This window comes from Homalodisca vitripennis, chromosome 2 (genome assembly GCF_021130785.1).
Source record: "Homalodisca vitripennis isolate AUS2020 chromosome 2, UT_GWSS_2.1, whole genome shotgun sequence".
Taxonomy (NCBI): Eukaryota; Metazoa; Arthropoda; class Insecta; order Hemiptera; family Cicadellidae; genus Homalodisca; species Homalodisca vitripennis.
The window spans coordinates 187,336,959-187,350,757 of NC_060208.1; the positions used below are offsets into that span (position 1 = coordinate 187,336,959).

The window sequence follows — 13,799 nt, forward strand, 5'->3', positions numbered from 1 at the left end:
GGGTATTTCATAAAGAAATGTTCTGCTACCGGAAATGTGGAAAATTATAATTGTAATATCATTTGAAAAAACTTTATAATAATATTTATTTATATTACATATTACTATTAGTTTAGGAGAAAAGTAGTGAAAACAAATGGTAAGAGTAATTATATTGCACACAATCATTTCAAATATTCCTAATAAAAGCGATCACAATCGAATATAAATTATCATTAATACGTAATACAACAAAGCATATAATATTGGTAAGCTATACCAATAAGGTATAGTAATGATAATTCCCCAAATTTAAATATTTCCCTAAATTGAAGAATAATAAGTTGAATCTCTGAAGTATACTAATAGGTTTTGGCTGTCCATTATGCCTTAATAATTGGATTTCTTTGGTCAAGATAAAACTGACAATGCCTATTTTTATAACGAGTAATTATATTACCAATCACCAAAGTCTTGGTACGCTCGTGCCGTGTACTGTTGTCCTTAGTATATAATTTTATATAATGGCGTTATAAGTTCAGAGAGAAGACAACGAGCAACTGAAGTAAATCTAGGATGCCTTCGTTCTCATGTCTATTATCAGTTGGCTATCCATCCATAAAAAAAATTATTTTTGTTAGACAGATTAGAAAATCTATCATAAACAAATTATATAACCTCAAATGTTAAAATGCTGATTACAGTTCTATATAGAAATAAAATCTAAGAGAAATTATTTCCGTATTATAACGTTAAAAAGTGGATATTTTAAATTGAGAGTCAACCACAACAACCTCAGCAAGTCAGCTACCATGTTTCAACAGAGTTTGGTATGTAGCCAAAACATATACGTCTAATGAATAAATGAATTCACTTGTATGGTTAAATTTGTGTGAGTTAGGTTAATAGCGTAGCAAAATATTCCCCCTGTATGCTAATTAACACTGTATAAGCTATAAAAACAGCTCATTTGGTAACTTAATACCCAGGCATAATTACTTGTTCTTATCAAAAATGTCTGGTCATATTTCAAAGTATTATGTCTATAGTTAGCCTAGATCTACAAATTTCTTTCAGAGCTACAGATTTTGAAAGGTACACTGTTCAGGTGCAAATAATCAAAATATTTCATGATGAATTTGCTTCGAAACGGGGGGGCTTATAATATGTAAACCACTGATAGAACAAATATAGAGTTGACAGTTTGAAATTGTATATAGTTGATACAAATAATTTTAACTGTAAAATATCAGGGTAGGGTACGATAAGTGGACCTGGTTTGTTATATCGAAATTAGCAAACGATATTCCTTAATCATAACCATCGATATAATCAATCGATACTGATTAATTATTTTGAATTATTAACTTAAAATTTAGTAAAAAGGTAGCCTAATTTTCCCCCCCCCCCCACCCCCCCCCCCCCCCACCCCCCCCCCCCCCCACCCCCCCCCCCCCCCACCCCCCCCCCCCCCCACCCCCCCCCCCCCCCACCCCCCACACAAGTAAAAGTCCATACACGTTAAATCAGGAGATCTCGCTGGGTAGTTCACAGGGCCGCCTCTTCCAATCCATCTGTCAGGGTATTGCTCGTTTAGAATTAATCGAGAATCTTCGGCGTAGTGTGCTGGTGCCCCATCGTGCATAAACCACATACGTTGTAAGATTTCCTCAGGGATTTCGATCAATAAATTAGGCAAGTGACCAATGAGAAAGTTGATATAAACTACTCGGTCTAGGCGATCGTCAAAGAAGAATGGCCCTACAATTTTGTCACCGATAATACCGCACCAGGTATTTAGTGTCCAGTACCTTTGGTTGTCCACTTCTCGCATCCAATGTGGGTTTTCAAACGCCCAGTATCTCATATTGTGACGGTTCACTTCTCCATTACTCCTAAACGTGGCCTCATCACACCACAGAATGTTACGGTGAAAGTTTTGATTTTGTTGTAGTTTTTCTCGAGCCCACAAACAAAAGTTCATTCTATGAAGGTAATCATCTCCATGGAGTTCTTGATGTAATGAGATCCTATATGGGTGCATTTTATGATCATGAACGATTCTTAAAACAGATCTTTGACTCATACCAGAATCAAGAGCTACTCTTCGTGTAGAATCATGCGGATTCAGTTCAAAGGCTGCCAAAACGTCGGGTGCCCTATCACTTCTCACGGGTCTAGCGAGTTCCTTTCCTTTGTTGTGGTCAGGTTGAACATGACCTGTTTCACGAACTCGACTAGCAAGTCTTTGAAAAACGTTCCTGGAGTGATGTTCATGGTCTGGGTAACGTTGGGCATAAAGAAGAGCGGCAGCTGAGTAATTTTGGAAACATTCCCCTAACACCATAAGCATCTGGAATGCCTCCTCATTTGAGAACAGCATTTTAGAACAAACAAAACTTACACTACGTAATGAAGGAGGAGGAGCTCTTCTTATTGGAATATCAATTTTCTATTTATTTTACAAAAGAAAACTCACAATTCTCCAATAATTTGTGTATTTTACCACGAGGCCTTTCGACATCGAAGATGCCATCATCAGGTGTGAATCAACAATTTAAAAACAAATATCAGCTGAGTAACAATTTAAAAACAAATATCAGCTGAGTAAAACTACTCAGCTGATATTTGTTTTTAAATTGTTGATTCACACCTGATGATGGCATCTTCGATGTCGAAAGGCCTCGTGGTAAAATACACAAATTATTGGAGAATTGTGAGTTTTCTTTTGTAAAATAAATAGAAAAAATTACACTACGTACTTTAAAAAACTTTAAATTAATATCTACGTCATACCACGTGGTCACAAGAACAACTGAATAGGGAGACGATAATAACAGAGATTAGATAAGAGACTAAGGAATTGGTTCCAAAGTTCTTCCAGGGGCAACTCGTGTATTTGGGATTGTTAAAACATGAACACCACGGTTAGATTGCTTTTGAAACATGTTACACTGATAGAAATCCTGATGTGTTTTTTACTACATTATTTAAAAACAAATTAAACTTAAAAGTCCAACTTGTTTTCCATTTGTTTCATTAGATTTTGATATTAATACAAACTAACTTAGTAAAAATATTAAAAGATCTATTTTTGTACTACAGTTTTGAAACCATTGGAGATAGACACAAACTTTAAATGTAGAAAATGTTTATTTTTTTAAAGACCTTTCTAATGACGTACAACACCACCTAGGTTACTATTTGATTTTTTTTAGATTGGGGCTCTTAAGTATTTCAAAATTCTATGTATTTTTAAAATGTGTAAATTTTGGGGTAGGGTGGCATTTGATGATATTTTTCGATAAGCCATTTCATTATTATGTTTCAATAAAAAATATCGTCTCTCTACATTTGTGCAGGTAGTTGCAATAAATTTACCCACAAACCTCTGATTTTTTAACGTTTTGGTGTACCCTGTACATAAGCGGCAAGATAGGTTCAAAATCTTTGCATCAAAATAATCAGTAAGGAGATACCTTTAAAATGAGGTATAACTCAACATACCTTTACATTTGAAAGTTTTCCAAAAACCACCCCTACCCCCCAAAAACTACCCTTTTTGGGAGTTTTAGAGATTTCAAAATAATTTCTCCGAATTCTTTGGGGTGGAAATAGGGGGGTTTAAGTTGTTACGAATAATCTACCTCGTTTGGTTTGGCCGCTATACGTACTGTACGGGTGGTCTGCCTCACTCTGTATATCGTTATTACAGAATACGTGTACATTTTAGTTGGATCTTTTACAATATTACTTACAAGGTTAAGGTACAGCCAGTTAAGGTAGACCCAATTAGTTGTTAAGACTAAACTCTAATTTTTTAAATTTAAAAAAATTGTTAAAATAGATTTTTAACTATTATATTTAAATATTAAGTAAGAAAAAAATACATTGTCAATTTCAACAGGAATCATCATATTATATTGCGCTAATTATTAGTTCCTAATTCAAGCATTCCACCCACTACAGTATGCGTTGACTGACCAGTTTTGACTGGGAATAATCCGGGAATTTGAATAAAATGGTAAAAGTGAGGGAATTTCACGATAGACCGAAAACAAATTGTCCGGTTATCCTTCCAGGGTGTCCACCGGTTACAGAAGTTCCCAGAAATGTTACAAATTTAAAAATCGCAAATTATGACTGACAGGAATGTTCTGTTTAAAATGTATGTTTTATGGCATTATGATAAAAAACTAGTGATGTATTGAAGCCAAATCACGAATCTACAGAATCTTTAAGAGAGATTCAGGTCCGAAAATCGATCGACGAGATTCTATAATAAAATCTAGTGAGACTCGCTGCGTTATTAATTATCGTTCGATAGTCCGTATATAAAATTAACCTTTACAAAAACCTTTTTGTCGTATTTTGTGTTTGAAAAATCGTAAATAAATAATCTTATTTATGAATAGTCTGAGTTTTTTTTAAATAGTAGCACAGACAATGGATACGTTTCTATAGAAACGTATCCATTGTCTGTGATAGTAGTTTGCTTGCAGTTAGTATTAGATTTACGTTCGTAGATCACTGTGAGTCTGCTCCGTATCTTCTCGGACGTTGATCGACATTACGCAAATTACCGATCGCGAAAACATGTTTGTTGTTGTATCTTGTGTAGGACAATCCACAAAGAGATATCCAAATTAACAAATTATTGTGAATATTTTGCTTCTGTATAAATGACATGCGTCGCCGCGAGTATTCTGCGTGTATTCGCGGACTGCAACTACCAGTCAGTATACTGATCGCTAAAACGTCGTTCTTTGTGTATAAAAAAGCGTAGATAGATTAACAAATTGGAATTTTTGTCAGTAATGTTTTATTTAGGTCGTATTTTCTTTGATTTTTCAGACAAAATTGTCTTGATTTGTTAAAAGTATTAAAATTGTTTGGGCTACTGAATACTACACAAACACACACAGTAATGTATATTGTTGTTGTAAAAAGGGTTTCTGCAATCTATGTATAGGGCTACATTTCCCAGTTTAATAAGTGAAATATAGCCTAGCCTAAAATATTGCTTTGTTAAGATGTTGCTTTTGTAATGGTTGTCCAAAATAGGTTATCGATTTTTTGCTTCAAATGTAACTAAATGTGACGCCTCGCAGCAGACACTCTCTCTTGTAATCGTAAAACCTACATATTTTTACGAATATTCAGAAAATGCAAGACAAGTTTTGTAAACTTTCTGGGATCGGGTTGTAAATTCCAAACACCGCAGTATACTGCACATACGGCTTATCATTATTTTAACTTTGACTGATGATCTACTTTTAACATTATCCAATTAAAAATTAGTTTTTTACTAACTTTAAACTTACTATTGTATTTTGATCAGTATTTGTAACCATATTTTGACATTCAAATTATTGATAAATAAAACTGACTTTTTAAAAACTATATCCATTTATCGACAATGGACAATTATTTTGCTTGTACGAAAAAGTCGGAGAATTTCTTCAAGCCAACGCCGTGTGTAGTAGTAGAATTTGTGATGGTGTAGCTATGGCAATCAGTGGTTGCCAGTTTGTTATTGGCTTTGAAAGAAAAATATCATTCGCATGTGTTTCTTTTACTACTATAAATGGCTCTTTTATTTAAATTTATGGAGTATAAAACATTTTTGTATTTGTGCTGATAAAAGTACTACAGGGCAGTTAATTCCCTCTTCAAATTTCTAACTTATTAAAAATAAATTTAAATTTACGAAAAAATGACATATTGTGCAAAAATGTATAAATTATATATATATATATATATATATATATATATATATATATATATATATATTTATCAACATTAGGTAGAACATATTAAAAATAATACATTTTAATGTACCAGATACATTTTTAGGCAGTAACTAAACATTATCTAGTCTTGGAATGGACTCAAGAAGATTACAGTTTTTGGTTTGATCGTCCTGAATTTTTAAAGATATGTGCTTAAAAAATGTAGGAATTGTACAGGAATTTCGTGATTGAAGATTAAACAAAAAAAGAAGAATTTGAACACATAAATACCAGATTCCAATCAGCAGTATATATATAATATTTGTAAATGTTTACATAGAACTAAAAAGTTATATAAAAGAAGGAAAAGAGGATCACCTTATTTTAATCTTTGTCTGTTCCAAGATGATTACGTAATATAAAATATACTTTATAATCATCGCTATGAATTATTTTACCAGATTAATCCAATATATTGAGAATTATTAAAACGACAGACATAATACAATTTTTAAAACTGAGAAGAGGTCAAATTTCCCTTCTGGCTTGGTTGGAAGCATATGCGTATCTAGGATGGCCTACAGTAGGAGCCACGAAAGAGTGCAGTTGATGGTGACCAACATAATGGACAGACCCGTGCGACGTTGCCATACAACACGTCAACTGCCGCCCAGCACGGAGCGCTGCGGTTATAGTTTGGCAACATCGCTCAGTCCTCATTGGCTGCTCCAAGGCCACCCGTCAAATAGACTCCTCCCTCAACTGCACTCTCTGGTGATCCCTACTGTAATGAGAGGGAGGGGGTTACCTCTAAAAATGTTCCGTACTTCCCAGTCAAGCTGGAGTTCGGAGCACTCCCCCCCACCCGAAATATCTTAAATGCTAATACATTTAAAAATTATATGTTTGCCAGCCGTCTGAGAGTATTATTAGACTATTATTATTATCATTATTTTATGCTCTACAAAAACAGCTATAACATAAGCGAAATGTACCCTTTTGGAGACCGCCCGGTAACACAAAACAATTTCAAGAAAATGACGCTGTAGGCCTATTAATGAGAAATATTACTAAACCAAGCTTTGCTCGGTTTTTTTTTTTTTTTTTTTTTTTTTTTTTTTTTTTTTTTTTTTTTTGTAACTCGTGTTTTGGGATTCATTTTATGATATACTTGTCCGCAAACGATAAAACTATAAATCCCATGGTTATTTATTGTTCTGTATTTAAGGCTGCTAGAGCAAAAGACGCGTTTATGTTTCTTATTTTTTATTACATTCTTCCAAATATGGGTGACGATTAAAAAAAAATTTGTAATAATTAATTTGAAAAATTGTGGTTGCTCTATTAAAATTCGACCATGCAAACAAAAGTCACCAAAAGAATTACTATTTATGCGATTAAAAATCCGTTCCTCAGAGAATTACAATGCACCGCAATGCATAAACAAAATTCCAAACGGTCCTAAGACGTGATATTGCACAGCTGCAGTAACGGCACATTTATATGTCGTTAAATAATTATTAAGTTCTAAAGCCCAACGACGTCTTCCGTCTCGACGTCTTTGTTCTTCTAATCGGTATTCTCGTTGCTCGTCATTTTTGGTAACTACTGTACACGCGAAAACATCTAAATCATGAGACCTATCTGCTCGTAAAATGTTAATTAAGGTTTGCAGGCATTTGACTTTAGCAGTATGTGTGGGGTAAAGTATATGAAATAGATAAATAGATTTAATTTTAAAAGGAGTGAAACTATTCATCAACTTACATTAAAATCAAAATTCCCTTTCTGTTTGAACCTTCGTTAATTTATACTACAATAAATTGTTATTTTTACGCTGTGAGGATTGGATCACTACTCTTGTTATGATACGTCAGATGTCATTTACTATAGAATTTAAACAAATAAATCATTATTGACTTTGTAGCGGTTTGATTGCTTGAAAACAAGGATAAAATAACGTTTTCTAAAAATGAAACCTAGATTGATTTATCGCCCCCGAAACCCCCTTTATACAAAATTTAATGAAAATCGTTGGAGCCGTTTCTGAAATTCAGATTGTACTCGTATATATACAAGAATTGCTCGTTTAAAGGTAACCGATGATCGAGAAAGTAGCTTTACATTATTACCCTAGTATTATACATTCTTATATGGTCTTCTAGGATACTATACACACACACACACCCACACACACGCACGCGCACACACACACACACACACACACACACACACACACACACACACACACACACACACACACACACACACACACACACACACACACACACACACACACACATATATATATATATATATATATATATATATATATATATATATATACTTTACTTGAAAATATGGCTGTGTATTTGTATAACTTAAATAATATGTATTTTACATTTAAATGTTTTTTTTTTTAATTTCAAACCATGCCATCCCTGATGAAAAATATTATGATACAAATTAATATGCCTTTTTATAGAGGATATATTTACTGCGTATACAACTACACAAATTTTGAGAGATGAAATTAGTAATTTTTTTTACCGCGGCTGAGTGGTTGATTTGAATTACGCGCATTCCGTTTAGACGCAGTAGACGCTTGGCAATGAACAAATGTAGACAAATACAAAATATGAACTTCAAGTTAAATATTATTTACAATGTTCAATATTTCGTTACTTTGGTTGCGTAATGTTGGATTTTCATACACGAACTGTGACAGAAACACATTATAGCGATCGGTTAATAATTGTCGCAATAATTAATGAACGTAGGCCCTATACGAATATAAATTGACGAAAAATAAAACTATTTTGTTTTTGGTGATTTTAATGTCATCATAATAGTGATAAAAAAGACTCTATACCATATTTTTAATTAATATATATTTTTGTTGTTATATTACAGGCATCAACCTGAGATCTGACATGGGAGGCATGGTATTGACAACATTTTTGTTAATCTTTCATATAACAGATTAGCCTTTTATTTAGCAGTTTTTTTTAGAAGTAACTACTCTGAACCTGAAAAAATAAAACTGATAATTTTTTGTAAGTAAAGTATCGAAAAACATTTCAACATGAAAATTGGAATACAGTGTTCAATGAAAGAGATGTTAAAAGGAAGATCATTCATTTTTTACAGACAAAGTTGTTTAGTAAAAACATATGTAGAAATTAACAGACGAGAGCTCCAAGATGCTTATATTTTATGTCATTGGTCCTCCAGAATTAATAGTTATAAAGTAAAGAAGTTCGAACATAAAACTTGTTGATAGAGTAAAATTTGACCACCTTCCGGGGCTGATAGGTTACGACCAAAGGGTTGACAGTTCAATATTTTATTTTTATAGGTAGGTCAACTATAAAACATGTTTTTGATAAGCATCTAATTTTGTATATATTACACAATTTTGGTTGAAACAATGCCGAAGAAGTGTAACAGTAACAGCTAGCGAAATGTAATCACTTTCAAGAATTATAATACTTTTAAATGGTAAAACCATCAATCAAGAGAGTTGTGTATTTTTATTTTATTTCATTAGTAATGCCACAATCGGTATTCATTAATAACACACTCTCATTAATACAAGAGGAGCGCCAACAATAAAAGCGATAAGAACTACGTTAAGACTATTACGAATTAGCCATTCAAAGAGATGAGATCAGTAGCCTATTATTATAATTAATTATTGTAAACTCCCACGGGTCGCAGACGGACCCGTCATTCCGAAAAGTTACGAAGCATGTGCATTGTGTTTTCTATACGAGAACGTCAGACGTTATATTTAAAATATTAAAACAAATTGAAACAAAACTGAGCTATCACAATGTTCTACTACGAATATACTTCCAGTTTAACAAAAGTTAAAATATACTTTAAATATTTGCATCAATGTGGAGGGAGGTTACAACCTCCAAACCCCCTTCCCGGATACGCCTATGCTTGTAGGCGGTTAAAAGTAAATGTGGTACAAATATTAAACATTACACAGTAGTGTTTGGATAAATCAGTTAACCAGTACCAACCAATAAAAGTTTTGAAGTAACGGCAAACATGACAACTGTCGTTATTTGTAAGCGATTAATAATAAATATGGTATAGAGATTAAACATTACACAGTAGTGCTTGGACAAGTCAGTTAACCAGTACCAACCAATTACAGTTTTGAAATAAAGGCGAACTCGATAATTTCAGTTATTTGTAAGCGATTAAACGTAAATATGGTACAGAGATTAAACATTACACAGTAGCTGCTTGGACAAGTCAGTTAACCAGTACCAAACAATAAAAGTTTTGAAATAACGGTAAACACGATCATTGCTGTTATTTGAGGGGGTAAAAGTAAATATTGTATTTCACAATATAAACAAACAATTAAGTTACGTGTTTTAAAATTGTCAAACTAATTCAAGAATTTTTTCATTTTTAATTTTTCATCTCTGCGTGTTTTAAGATTTTAGAAAATTACTTGTTATATATCAGTTATTAGACTAAGTTATAGAGTAAAACGAAAAAGTTTATAGCAATGAGAAAATTGTTCACAACTGAGAACGTGTATTAATACATTGTACATTAATACAAATTTATACACATGTCCTAAGATTTTGGAAAATACGGACGTAAACTTTTTGGAAAGGATATAATAACATTGAATCATTATACTAGAAATATTATTTCTGACTGATTACAAAGTCCACGATTTTAGAAACATGAAGTTAATGAAGATTTTCGTCTTGTAAGGTTTAAAGTACATGGGGATTCTAAAAATTTGAGGGAGTATTTTATTAACTTGCCAACAATTAAGAGTGGTTCAGTGTTGAACAAATTACAAGCTCGTAATTTATAATAGTGCATCTCCAGATGACAACCACATGTGAAATTAACCACTTCCGACTAGCAGGAAAATACATTTTCTTATAGCATGAGCGGTTGTCTATAAAACTAGCGTAAAATGTTTGAATTGTATATTTATTCTTATCAATCTTAGTGTTTTTCCTAACATTAATTGTTAACATTTAAAAACAAGTTTATAATCTTTGAATTGAGCACAAATTTTGAAATTGATTTCAATCTAACCTGTAGAGACATTGTGAGCATAGCTCAGAATTTATATTGTCAAGTAAGAAGATAAATATATGTTTATATTATTATTTCATTCATATACAGCTCTGTATTTTTGGTCATTATTATTATTCACACACTGCCTACTTAACACAGTACTTCGTCTCAGTGTAGTTTCGGGAGCACGCAAAAATTTCGTGTTTTACGAAAATAATTAAAAAAAAAAAACATTTGAGTAGTAATTCAAAATTGTAAGATTATGATATTACAGTGTATACCTTCAATATTCCTACAAGAATCTCTTTAGTGTTTGGTAAAGATTTTTAAAACGTAGCCTAGCATTGTTGTGTTAGGTTTGTAATGTACTTATTTGTATAAATAGTAATTAGAATACCACTAATTTGGCATTTAATAGCTAAATTTCTTTATTGCACAATTAGCAGTGGATACTAGTGATGGATAATATTATTAGTTTGTTAACGAACTTATCCTTCTTTGATTTATAAAAGGAGTATGGACACAAGAGTATGTTCACAAATGATCGAAATCATTTGCATAATCAAAGCCCTTGTTTTAATGGCCGTGGCATGGTAACTATCATTATGATGATGGAAAGTTGCAAACGAAGAAGCTCGGTTTTATTGTTTTTACTTCTTTTGCAGTTTAATATAACACTCAAAGTTTTCTTGTATTACTTTTTACTTTCTGCCACCATTACATAATATAGGAAATGTATTATGACGACAGAACGAATTTAATTTAGGGTGAATTACAGAGTTGATATACATGTTGAGGTACTCCTGAAAAAGACGGTCTTTTCCAAAAATCTCCACCCGCTTACGCGTTTTTTAGAAGTTTTATTTGTCAATAATGTTTTTAGAGGTTCTTTCTACGACAGAGGAATTTTAATTGATTGTACTAAATGGTTTTAAACAAACGATCTACTCCCATTTATTTATTAGTTCTAGTCCAATATTTTTAAACAATCTTCATCGTTCCTTTTAAATTTGTATTTACCTCTTATATTTTAAATTTATCTCTTAAATATTCAAGAAAATAGTGTAAACTTTTTCGACTGTTTTCGACTGTGTAAAACTCAAAGCGACAAAAGATTGAATTTTGTTGTTTAATAACATACCATTGAAACCACAATAGAGACCATACATGGTGTGTTAGATCATATTCTGCATGATCTCTAATTTATAAATATCTCTCAAAGTGTTAAAGTGTTTAATTTTAAGGATTTTAAAAATCAACACATTATGATTTTTACCGAGTGGAGTGGATATTCGATAAAAACACAACATAAAGTACCAACATAATAATACAAAATAACTGTAGAATTAAGATTTTATTCTGATTTCGTACATTTCATGTTTTAAATCCCAAGAACCTAGTTTACGCCTCAACCTAGAATTAATTACCGTACCTGAACGTTGTAATCTGAGAATGTGAAATAACAATTTGTGCTGTGTTTGTCCACAGTTTATTTTATTTTGTATCTCACGATTTCAGAAGAAACACAAACCAAGTTTGTCTTATGGAAAAATGCTGTAATAATACTGAACCATATTGAAGTCTCTAAATCCAAGATAATTTTGATCGAAACTGAATTGTAAATAAATGTTATACTAAACTAACCCATTCGTGGCGATAATACACAAGGCACGCTGTGTCAGAGTGAAGGCACAATGAAACAGTCTATTCACAATTCGATAACTAGGAGCCAATTTGTAAGGTCATAGGTCATTTGAGTTGTTATGTATTGAACTCTTCCGGCAGTCAGTAGTTCGTATCTCGCCTCCTCGACACGTATCCGTTCGACATGATTTCTACCACTCCAACTGTCACCGGAATTGACAAAGCGTTGAGACACATCAAACTTCTCTATTGTATAGCTCTCGTAATTTTTCTATGCCAAATCTCAACGTTTATCTACTTCTACCACTGCCTGTCCAAGGCTGAAACGGAGTACATCACCATTCACGGGACTCGGTTGAGGCGTGAGACCGCCAATCTGTTTGGTGATAACGCAATCACCGCGTTTGAAGACTGGAGAATCCCTTCGAGGAACAACAGCAGGAAAGCCATCCACGAGCGGACCAGAAACTTGACCAAGATCATCAGCAAAGACGACGATGGAATGATTACTATTGGACACGCAACGAGGATTCCGGTAGGTCTAGAATAATCTTTCGTCCTTGAAAGAATATAATTCTTCGCGGTGCGATTCGACTCTATAGTTGGTGTCATAAAAGAAATCTGTTAACGAATACTCCGATGATGCGAAACGTTATAGTTTGGACTGCATAGAACGTGAGGATCAGATTATATTGCTTATCAGGAAAGTACATGATACATCATATCATAGTCACTTGTAACAGCCTATACAACCTGTGTGAAGTATATACAGCATGTTTCTTTATATATATTTAAGCAGTGCTTATCACTAATAAACTGCAGTTGCAGTAGTGTACTATAATTAATTGTATTTTTAAACAAGGATTCATCTGATACTTACCAGTTCATACTATTATGTCAAGGAAGAAAAAATAACAGTATGTTCCTATTCATTGTTCGGCGTTACATTTTTAAAAGTTATAGTTCTGCAGAACAAACTCAAATTTGATCTGCAGTGATTTTTCGTGAGATGTTTTACTGTATTTATATGCTTTTAATATTTTTACAAGAGCTTTTTTTAATAAACTCTTCTTATATACAAGTTTTGTGGGCATCTAACTATTTGAATACTACGTTCTTGCTAACTTCTGTTTTCGCAGCAAATTGTATAAACCTTGGAATGCTTTGTATAAGACTATCCCGCGATTGATATACACTAGTGTTACCTAAAGAATATATACAGTAATACAAATTTTGAAATCTAACTTATTCCAATTAATTGATAAACAAAGATAAGTATTCATATATAAATAATTAAAAATCTCAAAATGAAATGGAAAAGCCATTTAGAGTGCTTACTCAAACATACAAAACAAAACTAATATAATTATGAGTCCT

The 13,799-nt window shown here is 32.6% G+C and overlaps 2 protein-coding genes across 2 annotated transcripts in view; one reads left to right on the plus strand and one right to left on the minus strand.

The window, feature by feature from the left end:
• Positions 1–13,799, minus strand: part of LOC124355153 (ATP-dependent Clp protease proteolytic subunit, mitochondrial) — a 39,431-nt gene that overhangs the window by 24,301 nt on the left and 1,331 nt on the right. The window lies entirely within an intron of this gene.
• The window catches only part of LOC124355152, a 28,838-nt gene continuing 27,596 nt past the window's right edge, over positions 12,558–13,799 (plus strand). Inside the window, exon 1 of the mRNA XM_046806141.1 lies at positions 12,558–12,957. Coding sequence (XP_046662097.1) covers positions 12,607–12,957 — 351 coding nt within the window. The 5' untranslated portion in view covers positions 12,558–12,606. The remainder of the gene's footprint in view (positions 12,958–13,799) is intronic.